The following is a 13035-nucleotide window of genomic DNA, read 5'->3' on the forward strand; positions in this document are numbered from 1 at the left end:
TGTTATCTGAAAGACAGAGAAAAAACAAAATCCTTTAACATGATTTTTTTTTATATCAATGTCACGATTCAGGAACTTTTCAATCTTCCCAACTATAGCATCCGACTAACGAACGAAACAGTTTTTTTTTTGTTTAACATTTTATCAAACCACATTATATCTTTCATGACAAATTAGGAGATGTGATATGATTGTCAAAGTTCAAAAAATAAATGGATTTAAGTAATTATAGTCGGCTATAAAAGGTTATACATTTCGAAAACTGACGGCCTAATTCATAATAAAACAATTTACGAAAAAAAATATATGACTTGAAACAGGTACAGAAAGAATTTGACAAGGTTAAAAATGTTTGTGTGCCCATAGAGAAAAAAATGATCACTAGGCCAACTGCATTGCTCAACTGGCGGCTGAGGCCAGTTGAGGGCTAGCTGGCCATCAGTTGAGCAAATAGTTGAGGGCTAGCTAGATTTTTGCCATGCAAATTAGGTAGCCCTCAACTATCAATGCTCAACTTTATCATAGTTGGGTGCTAGGTGTCCAACAGTTGAGCAATTAAGTTCAGGGATACCTGGCCAACAGTTGAGGACCAGGTCATTAAAAGTTCAGGGCTAGTTGGCCAATAGATGAGGGCCAGGTCATTAAAAGTTGAGGGCTAGGTCTTTAAAAGTTGAGCATTATGTGGTAATTGCAAACTGATGAAAATTTAAATTGTGTATTTGTATAGCTAAAAAACGGCTGTGTTTAAGATCTCAACTCACAACAGACTACATGAATGCTTTATCCTTGCTTTTTAAAAGTTATCTAGCAAATAAGAATAGATCTCTAGTTTTATACCAAATTCATTATATACAGTTAGAAAAAAGTATTGCAACACCAAATTGAAATTGAAATGGAAAAAAAAAACACTTTTGATTTGTTTGTGATAAAATTTGGTAAAATAGAACTAGTTAAACATCATTTAAGTATCATCTGAGTGAAATCAATAAATATCGAATCGATAAGTTTTTATCTGCACATGCAGCTACTGTTCCCGTAAAAAGCAAAACAGATGTCCTTGTTTTCAACACTTTAAAAAATCAAGTTTTAAAATGTATGTGATTGACACCTTGTAATGGGTCCTTGACAACTTTTAACTGCAGCAAAATAGCAGATTATCAGCATAAGAGAAGCAGGGATGTCGCTGTAACAACTGCACGTATTGTTGGTCATCACCATTCCACTGTAAGTCGTTTTGAGAATAAAAATCTGACAATAAACGCTGTTAAAGACCTTCCGAGATAATGAAGACCCCCTATACCATTTGCTAGAGAAAATCAAGCATACTGAAGGTTGGTCAGAAGAAAACCCATTGCATACAAAACAATCCTAAAAAGAGAGGGGTGGCCATATATGAACCTTTTAACAAGAACTGTTCGAGATCAATTCATCGCTACTGGTTATCGTGCGATAAGACCATTTCGGAGACCTTTGCTAACGAACAGACACGCAGTTTTCCGTATCCAATGTAGCCCAGAGCTCGCCAAAGTTGGAAATTAGCATCGTGGAGGAAGATCCAATGTTCAAATGGAAATTCGGTTCATCTTCCTTTGCCCGATCGTAGCCCGGATTTGAACCATATCGAGCATATATGGGACACTATTGGGCGGAAAGTGCATAAAAGGACGCACCAGTTCAAACACATCATGAAATAATAATATGCCCTTCATCAGAAATGATTGCTGCTACCTTAACAACATATTAGTCGATTTATGGCAGGAATCAGAAGACGTTGAGATGCGGTTATCCGTTTGATTGGAGGCTGCGCACAAAGTACTTATTATTTGGCGTCTAACGACCAACCATGATGCGAACAGTCATATGAAGATTAATTTTGAAATGCCTGACATTGTAAAGTTCGAGTACAGTAAAAGTTGTAAAATGCATTTTTTGTACAAAAAACACTTCATATTGTTATTAAAATTGTGGTTATATAAATCATTCTTTAGCAAACATTTTTTGTTCGTTTCAATGCCAATGTTATCATAAACTATGTTCCAATAATATCATACACATATTTTATTATATTTCATCCCAAAAAAGAGGCTGATTTTTCAAGTTTTAAAAAATCAAGGTGTTGCAATACTTTTTTCCATGTGTATATTAAAATCTTATTCTATTAGTAATAATTTTCTTAAACAAATTGTCTTAATAATAAAATAAATATGTCTCCTGTCTTACACATTTTGACAATATACAAATTAATGCATAAATATCAACATATTGTCTCAATTTTTTCTCCACCCTCTTAAAGTTTATAAAGAAGACACTTTAAATATCACTATTTTGAACTAAAAGAGCATAATACACTCATGCAAATGGTGTAAATCAAATCTAATCCAATGTACTTACCAAAAGATGTTTCCAGAAATATGTGTTAAAACATCAATCTTCCTAAATCCAAGAGTCATGTCATCAGAAGAATACACTGCACTATTCAATGTCAATACAGTTATTTGTAACTTTTTTTATCTACATTCATTGTAAAAGTCATATTTTATTCATGATAGCTAGAAGACATCTTTGCTTGCCATGTGCATGCTCAAACCCAGTTCAAATTTTAAATGTTTGAGGTTCTTTTGGGTATTGTGACAGTGTGATCCCTTTGAGATTCGCCCCTAATAATAACTGTTAATGACCTAAATCTTGAATATTTGATATATCTTATAATAAAAGAAATACTGTTTGTTTTGTTATCTTTATGTCAAAGATTTAGTTCAGTTAAAATACAGAAAAATGTATAACCTGTGCTTCCCTTAAAGTCATATGAAACCTCAGATTAAAAAAATATGCATATGTTTTTTATAACTAAATGGATAGTTTTCATTATACAAGGTATGTACATAATTATACTTTTTTTTTAGGAAAATTCTTTAATTTGTCCACATTTAGAAGAAGTTTACTTATTTTTTATTGCCTGCTGCAAGGAAGCAATTCGCCGACATATTTTCCGTTTGCATAGTGACCTAAGCGTGACCCTCCTCGTAAAAATCCGGTGATAGCAATACGCATCCCTGCTATACAATCTTATTTGCCGTAATAATGATGACCAAAATTGATATGTTATTGGGCAATCATAGAAAAAATGTACAATAGTTTCGTCATCAAGTTTACAAAAAGTACATGAACTAGAATCTTTCTTCTTTATCTTTTACAAAAAAGAGTTTGTAGGAATTATTTCGTGCAGTATTTTGTATTGGAAGCTTTTTTAGTAGGTATCTTTGCAAGACTTCCTTAGTAGCATAAAGTATTTTTGCCAATTTTCAATTTCTGAGTCTAACAACTGCTCCCATTTCTGAAATTTTTCAAGGGGAGGTTGAAATATATGATCGATAAGACTCTTATACATACATTTTGGTTTCTTATTATTAATAATCTGAGTACAAAAAGCATCAGAGATGTTGACTTTTTCAATCTGTTGAGTATCACAATATTCTTTTATGTGATCTTTAATAAATTTAGGAATATTGGAGATTAGACTGTAATATTTCAGAAATTATTTGTAAGAATCTTATCTCTAATCTTTTCAAATGTAAAGAATTATTTGTTTTGACCATTTACAATTTCTTTTATATACTGTTCACCAAAGTCCTTCCATTGCATATAAATAGTGTAATCTGAAAGTGGCACACAATTTAAAATATCTAGCGATACTATATCATTTGTACAAGCCTTAGTATAAGGCTTGGCAGTATGTAAGCAAAATAAAACATCTTTCCAAAAAGGATTCTTATCATAGCCATGAATTTCTGGCAGTTTTTCTTTTTGTAAAGAAAAGACTCTGTCACCACCAAATTTGGTTAATTCAGACAGTAATAATGTCTGCCATGATCCCTCTAAATTCAAAAGAAGTCTTCTAACCCAGATTATTTTTAGATATGTACTAAAAGATGACAAATGCACCATGTTCAAACCTCCCTGCATAAAATCCCCAATTAGTGTATTGCGTTTTATACGTTCTAATTTCCCATTCCAAATAAAGTTATAAAAGAGAGTATTTAACTCTTTACTTTTAATCTGGGATAGATTTGGTAAAGCTGTTAGCAAATGAACTATCTTTGGTAATGCCAGAGTCTTTACAACAGTAATTTTACCAAGCAATGTAAGTTTTCTGTGTTCCCAAGCCTTAAGTATTGATCACATTTCCTTGATTTTATTAGTGAAGTTTATATCTAACATAGCTCTATTCCTAATAGTTTGAAATTTGACTTTGTCCATTGAAGATTATAATTAGGACAAAGTATATGGTCTGAATACTTTTTGGTTCCAATCCAAACAGCTTTGGTCTTGGATGCATTCATTTTTAGCCCAGAAACCCTTTGAAAAGAATCAAAACATTTTAAAGTCTCCTCTAAAGATTTTTCCTTTCCATCTAAAACAAGAAAAGTGTCATCAGCATACTGGCTGAACAATAATTCTTTGTTGTGAATAGGAATACCATGGATGTCAGATGTAGATTTTAGTTTTAGCGCTAATAATTCAACACCTATAATAAATAAATATGGGGATAGGGGGTCACCTTGTCTACAGCCTCGCTCAAGATTGAAGAAACTTGACAAATTACCATTATTTGTTACACAGCTTTTAGCTTCTGAATAGAGAGTCTCAAACCATTTGCATATAGATGGTCCGAAATTAAAGCTTTTTAGAGCTTTTACTATAAAATCCCACTCGACAGAATCAAATACTTTCTCAAAATCAACAAGTAACAGTAAACCAGTCATATTATGCTCTTCCAGATAGTGCATAGGATCATATAATAAGCGAATATTTTCCCCAATGAACCTATCTTTAATAAACCCATTCTGAGTGTCACTTACAATAAATGGCAATACTGGTTTGAGTCTGTTAGCTATAGCTGCTGAAGCTATTTTAATGTCAGTATTCAGTATTTTTGAAGACTAGACAAATTTCTATGCTCATACCCAAAATATAAAGATCGATATACAAATGGACCGAGATCTCTCCAAAAAAAAATATACAAATCAACTGTAAATCCATCGGAACCAGGACTCTTACCATGCTAACCATTTGTCATAGGTTTCAGTGCCAAAGCACATTCATCAAATGTCAAGTTACCCTCACACAGATCACTTTGTTCCTGTGTGAGTTTAACATTAACATTATGGTTGTAAAAAGAGTTGTCTTCCCTGTCAGATCTTCTGCCTGAATACAGATTTTATGAAATTTCTGTTGTTCAAAAAGAATGCTTGACTGTTCAGAAATATGTTTACCAAGGTCATCAATCAATTCAGCCATTGTCTTTTTAATGAAATTACTCTTCTCTAATTTGCAAAAGTATTCGGAGCATTTTTCTCCATTTTCATGCCAGTTTGCTCTTGATCTGAGTAGTAAACCTTCAATCTTTTGTTTCCTTTTATTTTCTAGTTCTTCCCATATAAAGTAGCTTGAACATTAACATTTTGTGACATATTCATAATATTTTCTAATTGTTCATCCTCTTTTTCAAGCTTAGATGTATGTTCTCTATCCTCTCTATTTTTTTCAATACTATAAGAAATGGACAAAGTCCTGATCTTCATCTTCAGGATTTCAAAAAATAATTGATCATTACATGTAAGTTTAACATCGAGACATTTTTGAATGTCACCTGAAAGAAAATACTCAGAAATAATGTCTTTTATACATGTCTTAATTTTCTTCACATACTCAACATCTCTTACAAGTTGTGAATTAAATTTCCAATACCCCTTTCCCCGTTTAGCAAGACTGGCAGAAAAAGTAAAGACAATGGCAGAATTATCTGTCTTATAACCGGGTATAATCTTCGTGTTTTTCATAAGAGAATATATGTCCTCAGTGACTAAGAAATAGTCTAGTCGACTTTGTTTAATAGGAGACGGTTGACGCCAAGTAAATTTTCTGTCAGTAGGGTGACATGTTCGCCAAGGATCTAATAATTCTAATTTTTCAATAATTTCTTCAATCTTTTCACGAAATTTGGGATTTCTTTTATGTAAAATGTTATATGTATCTAGATTGCAGTCCTGGACAACATTCCAATCACCACATAATAAAATACTAGTATTAGCATACAATGCTATTTTATATAAAACATCATCAAATAATAATGGTTCGTCCGTATTATATCCATATAGACATACTAAAGTCAATCTCTGTTCAAATAAAGTGATATCAAAAACAATATTACGACCATTCTGGTAAAATTTAGTGTCATGAATAGTAAAATCTAAACCCTTTTTAAACATGATACTAACTCCAGCGCTTCTATTGTTATGGTGACAAAAAAATGCAAGTATTGCCCCATTCTTCTTCCCATATTTTTTCAACATCTTTACTGCTATGTGTTTCTTGAAAACATATGATTGAAGCATGTTTGCCCTTTGCCCAATCAAAGACATCCAATCTTTTCTTTTAATTAGAAAATAAACCCCTTACATTCATAGATAGTATATTAATATTATTATCTATTCCCATAGGTTATGTATATATAACAGATAGAACATAAACCAGAGAGCAAATAAGTGAATTGTAAAACAGTAATAAAGTACATATTGTAATCACATACACACAACACACATACAATAAAATGACACTGGTAATAATGTACAAAACACATCAGATTGGTTTTACAGTATTGGCATAAATTATGAACGGTTTTTAAAAATTAATAAAAAAAAAAAACACAACCAAAAAAAAAAATGTATCAACATAGGCTTGAAGATTATCTTACTCAAAGTTAAAAAAAATAAAATAATAATATTTTGTAGTCTAACAGTGATTTAAAGCAAAGAATGAATTGATTGCTTTTTATTTATTTATTTATTTATTTATTTATTGAAGTTTCAGAGGTGTAGCCTGGTAAAAGTAACTTGAATTGAAGGGGGAAACACCTGTTTGTTATCTTAAAAAATATATTGAATTATCTCCCTTATCATCAAAACTTTCAACTATGCTCATATACAATGGAATGGAAATGTAACATAAACAGATGAGACCAACATTTTATCACCCTTCTTAAGATCAGTATTTCAAAACAACTCAAAACAACTCATGAAGCTGTTTTTTTTTCTAATTTGTTCTTCTATATTGTCAAACAAGTCAAACTTTATTATTTGGTTACCAGTTTTACTGTTCTGGAGCTTCCCATAAACACTACAGATGTAAAACCAAACATTCTCTAGTTTCCCAGTTAGGTTAAGTCTTGACATCAGTCCTAAGTTCTTCTGGGTGATATCATCATGGAATTTTATGTCTTTTTTCAATCCTTTTTTGCTCCTCATGATCATAATTTTCAAATTTGTGTTTCTTATTTTGGCAATGATTGTTCGTATTGCCCCTTCTTTTCCAGGAATGCAATGTATGGCAATCAAATCAGTAGGCTCTAAATTAATCTTCAAGTCTTTTTTAATAAGGTTGATAAAATGCGAATGTTGTGCTTTCTTAAATGTTGCTCATTGTAATTTGCAGATTTCAAAGCATCCACACTTCTTAAATTACAATCCTCCACTTTTTCATCCAACTCCTTTATCTTAATTTCTTTCTCCCTTAGTTTCTCCTTCAGAAGGTGATTTTCCAGGTTTAGATTTATATAGATTAGACCTTTGGTTTTCCCGTTTGAATGGTTTTACACTAGTAATTTTGGGGCACTTTATAGCTTGTTGTTCGGTGTGAGCCAAGGCTCCGTGTTGAAGGCCATACTTTAACCTATAATGGTTTACTTTTTAAATTGTTATTTTGATGGGGAGTTGTCTCATTGGCACTCACACCACATCTTCCTATATCTAATTAGAGAATCAACATTGTCTTGCAACTTTCCCGTTTTTTCTCTTAACTTACTATTGAATTCTGCAGTGATAGAATCTTTTAGTGTATTCAAAAATTGACTAACAAACTTGTAACAATTCTTTTAAGTCGCTTTGTTTGACTAACGACTCTTAATCAGATTTGATCACTGTGCCCTGAAGGGATTTTTTTTATATCTTTTAGGTATGAGTGAATGCTCATAATGTCAATGTTGTCAATACTTTCCTCAGACACATCTGAATGGGTTCGTTTGTCTCGCTTTGGTGGTTGTTCTTGTTGATCCTTGTTGCCTCCAGGTTTCTTGGCAGCTAACAATAATTGTACAGTCTTAACACCTGCCTGGTTTTTGCCTAGAGACATACTGTGGTAGTAATGGATGACAATGGATACTAATGAAATTAAATCCAAATTTGCACACTAAAAAGTTTATATCCTCTGTATCTTTTTCAAATGAAAATATTTTTCACAATTAAGTCCAGAAACAGATAGTCCATCAAAAACTGAACATGCACATATATTTTCTGTTTATGTTAACACTGTAAAAACACATCAAAATGCCAAAAAACTGCAGAGCTAAATTAGCTCACAACTTCTCTAGTGGCCATCTTTGTCATTTTCCAATTGTCCCATACATGAGTATATAAGGTTTAGATGTGATGATCTTGACCATTTCCAAGTTCTCAAACAAGAGCGTGTACAGAAATATATATGGTTTAGGGATGGGGATCTCAACTGTTTTCCAATTCTCAAATAGGAGGGGTTGGGGTGACCCAAGTGACTCCCCCCCTATATTTCATTGGATTAGTTATATTGTCCTATATTTGAATATATATGGTTGAGAGGTGGGGATCTCAACCGTTTAAAAGATATCAAACAGGAGGGGGAGAGTGTCCCAAAGGACGCCACCTATATATCATATGATTTGCTTACATTCAGGTATTATATAATATAGTTGCATTATTTGTGAAAATAAAGAATTACACTTACAGCTTCTTAAACTGACCCTTTAAAATTGAGAAAAAAAACCTTCAAATTTCAGTAATATGTTTACACCTTAAAAGCATCTCATTTTTTGAAAATTTGTACTGCACAGGAACATACTTTTTGTTAGATATACTGTTCCCAGCTGTCACATTGTATTAGATTTTGACATCAAAATTTGCCAAAAGTAATTTTGAGTTTCTGTATTAAAAAAATCTGTCTTTTACATATATCTTTTGGTTTTCAATACTAGTGTTTATATTCATATACAGTACATTCCGGTTATTTGCATAGCCTATTTGTCAGATGAAATTATGCAATAAAGCGGAGTATGCTTATATCCGAAATGCCAAAATACGGAGACAAATAACATGGATAGTGCAGATCAGTAAAGGAATCCCGAAGAAAGATGAACGTCCATAATCCACTTACAACATGAATGATTATTTATTCTAATAAAAGTTATTTGTCTAGTGTCATGCATTTTAATTTGTTTATTCTTTCAATAAAGTTTATGAACACATTTAGTTTTAGTTTATTTATGTACCGACTTTTCCTTTACCTGAGATACGAAAATAAAATTGTTCTAAAAATAGATTTGTTTCTATGACCCGGATGTACAAATTATATATTGTTACGCTTTGATTAAAACAAACTGTTGAACAATGCTACACAGTTTATAATCATTTGATACAATAAATGTGTAATGAACTTCCTTTAATATGCAGTATTTACTGATTGCACAGTGATGTAACACTGTTACTTTAACCTCGTTAGTTTCGTATATATGCAAAGCAGCAGGTAATGGGGCCCTTCACGGGTTATTTGCTGGACACGAGTGTTGAAAGTGAGAAAATATAATAATTTTAAGTTAATGTTCTTTTAAAAAAATATTAAAAGTGAAAGATTGATGTATGAAATTCTTCAACCATATATAAATGCCCTGTAATATTTAACATAAATGTAGATCACCCCTAGCCAAATTACGAGATTGCACATTGGATAATGATCGATAATTAGCAGGCGTTAATGTTTTTAAAATACACCCAAAATGTAATCTATGAACAATGTTTGAAATGCAATCAATAATTAACACCTTTTGAGATAGAAGATCATAGAATGATTGTGTTTTTACAACAATCAGCTGATTGACATTTTTATGACCTCGAGGCTTAAAATAGAATATGGGAAACTTTACCTGTGTACACATCGAGGCTTTTTTTATAAATCATATAAACACGAAAGAAACTGTTTTAAAACTTTATTCAAATAACACATAAGTAAATGTGAAATAATATCAAAAATGATGATGCATTCAAGAAAAATATACTTACAAATTGCTGTTTCCGGTCAAAAATCTCGTTAGTTTTAACTAAGCATATCTAGCTGGCAATTATTTTCTATGCAATTAACCGAAATGCCACTTGTGGGGCTATGCATATAACCGTACAATTTAACATTAGATGAATGGGAAATGGTTTTGTGCAGGAGAAAAGTATGCAATTAACCGAATTATGCTATTAAGCGGTATGCAATTAAGTGGAATCGACTGTACCATGCATAGATGTATTTTGTCACCTGTCTTAATTTTTGTTTAGTTGATCGGTGATTTTCTGTATAAAGCTAGCGATTGAACAAAATGAACATTGCTGTCATGAATAATAATGATGAAAACAAGTTTTGAAATCGTTTATTTTCACACTTTGGTGAAAAGGTTTGCAAAGTTATTTTTTATTTTCTTTCTTCAAGTGGAAGGACAGTCGGGCATAGCTAGGAACCAAGTCTAAAGTCTGAAATTGGAAGGTCACGGACATTGGACCACCTGCACCCTTATTTGAACCCCTACCTCCAAATTGAAGAGATACGAAAATTTCGTCTTCTAATTTGAAATTGCCGCTAACAGCATGAATAGTTGAACTTATTAATAGACTACTGACATAATTGTACTATGTATTGACGACAAACTATATTCCTACGACTTTTGCCATTTGGGAAATTTAAACTACTTGTCTTGAAAGATTTTCTGCGATTAAATATTTCATACAATTGTTCTTTGACATCTTAGCCAAAAGCACAGGCGGTAATAAACTACATAAGGATTCCTAATGAGCACTACTGCCTATGTGCAATTGCAAAACTTGCGGGTGATTCGACGATCATTTAAGGTTTTTCTGGTCATATTTTTTGAAATCCAGAATTAAAAGTATTAAATAAGTGTTCAATTAGTTATATATAACATAGTAGCTAGCTAGATAATAACAATGGCACGTATTTCAGCATTTATTGTGTAGAAGGGTGCTCGCATAATGCAGCTTAGTTGCATAAAAAAATAAAACATCTTGCTTCACTTCTGTTGATTTTTCTAATACCTGTAAGTTTATTTTTTATGTGACGTCATAGAAACTTTTAAATTCAATTCATCAGTAAAACACCCTTATAATACACAAATAGTATAATAAATTAAATAACACATAGCTGAGAGGGTGATAGAGTAGATTGGTACCCCTTGGCCTCGTCGGGGTTGAAAATGTTTTCTCTGGGTAACAATCTGCTCTATCACCTTCTTAGCTATGCATGATTTGTATAATGGAACACTTCCAAGGTAATTATGTCAATAAAAATCATTGTGTTGGGAGAAAAGTGACCAATGAAATAATCAAGAAAGGGATAAAATGGAGGCATAACAACAAGTTTCTCACAAGTTTCTCCCAAAGATTAAGAAAGTGTTGCTAGAGTGTTTAGATGTGACACCAAAGATTTTACTCAGTGTTTTGAGTATCATAATCAGTACTCTCTCTCTCTGTGTGTACTATATCATGTGTATGTCCTATGTTTAGCTATGTAAGCTTTCTTAGTTGGAAGGCAGGGTCATCAGACACATTTAAAAAAAGATACCCATATTGATAATTGTGGCGAAGTTTGGTTAAATAAGACCTGGTTCCTTAAGAGGAGATGTTTTTACAAGTTAACAATGAAGAATGACCACGTACGACAGACACCAAGTGATGAGTCCTTTGTGAGCTACAAATAAGCTTTGAACCTGTATTTCAATATAGCCTGTCCGTAATATATACGAAAAAAGTTATTCTTAAACATGTGTGAAATCGCCTCTGTCTGTATCTTACCAATAGTGCTAGCTGTATTTTATATGTCTAAGAAATAAACAAGCTATCAAATTGTTAACAGCGGGTTGTATCTCATGCTCAGTAGAAATATTGCAAATTTATTAAAAAGGTCTATATACTAACCTAGTGCTTTTGGTTCATCAGCCTCGTCGAGTTTTGTAACAACAAGATATATTGAATCTGGGGACAGAAAGGTTTGATGTGTGTGGTAAAATTCTTCATCACCAGCAAAATCCCATAACAATAATGTGGCATACTCCTCTTTGTTATGTAAATCAACCGGAGCTTTGAGCATGTTTTTAATTTTGTCCAAATTTTTGTCAAATGACTGTTGTGGCAGCTGTGCATGAAATCTTGTCTTAGACTCATTTTCTACTTGAATGGTTGTGTGAGGGTGACTCTGTAACTCATTGGCCACTGGCAATAAGACTTGAGATGCAACAGGTTTTAGAGAGTCTACTGGAGGTTTTAAATTTCTTTGTGTCCCTGGTTCTTTTGATCCATCAAATCTTGACAAAATCGTTTTTTCTTTAGTGGTCTTTTTGGCTGCTGTTTCGACTGCAATACATAATGTGTTACTTGAATAAGACATACTGCTTGTATTTCCATACACATACTTAGTTCATTCATATTTACATGATGCCATCACTTTAACACTTTATTGATTTAAGAAATCTAACCGTTTCATACAGATTTTAAAGCGTTACTAATGACCATACATTTATTTCAGTAGAAGCACATAAAGGTTCATTTAATTTAAAATTACATAATATTTTTCATCTACATAATACAGTCATGACAGTGCACCTTGTTTTGGTTTAAAGAACAGTACTATCTGTGAGATTCTCTGATTAAGGTTGCCATAACAAAATATGTTCACTATGAAGGCCCTATATGTTTATCATTTTAGCCCCTGCTGCTTAATGAATAGATAAACAAGGTGTTACATGGTTCTCTTACCCCACCCTATTAATGTAAATTAGATTTTAAAAATGTATAGCTTTTCATATATTGCGTAGATAAAATGTAACCTTTTCTCGTATTGTTTGGGTTTCATGTGGTAATGGTCTGTCATATAAGAGTGGAATACCAAATTACCAAA

The 13035-nt window shown here is 32.3% G+C and overlaps 1 protein-coding gene across 1 annotated transcript in view; it reads right to left on the bottom strand.

Moving 5' to 3' along the window:
* Nucleotides 1–5062: 5062 nt before the first annotated feature.
* LOC143053769 (uncharacterized) overlaps nucleotides 5063–13035 on the bottom strand; it is a 251196-nt gene continuing 243223 nt past the window's right edge. The window contains exons 14-16 of the mRNA XM_076226548.1: nucleotides 12057–12491; nucleotides 8049–8216; nucleotides 5063–5205 (exon numbers count right to left, since the gene is read on the bottom strand). Of these exons, the coding sequence (XP_076082663.1) occupies nucleotides 5063–5205; nucleotides 8049–8216; nucleotides 12057–12491 (746 nt within the window). The remainder of the gene's footprint in view (nucleotides 5206–8048; nucleotides 8217–12056; nucleotides 12492–13035) is intronic.

This window comes from Mytilus galloprovincialis, chromosome 12 (genome assembly GCF_965363235.1).
Source record: "Mytilus galloprovincialis chromosome 12, xbMytGall1.hap1.1, whole genome shotgun sequence".
NCBI lineage: Eukaryota > Metazoa > Mollusca > Bivalvia > Mytilida > Mytilidae > Mytilus > Mytilus galloprovincialis.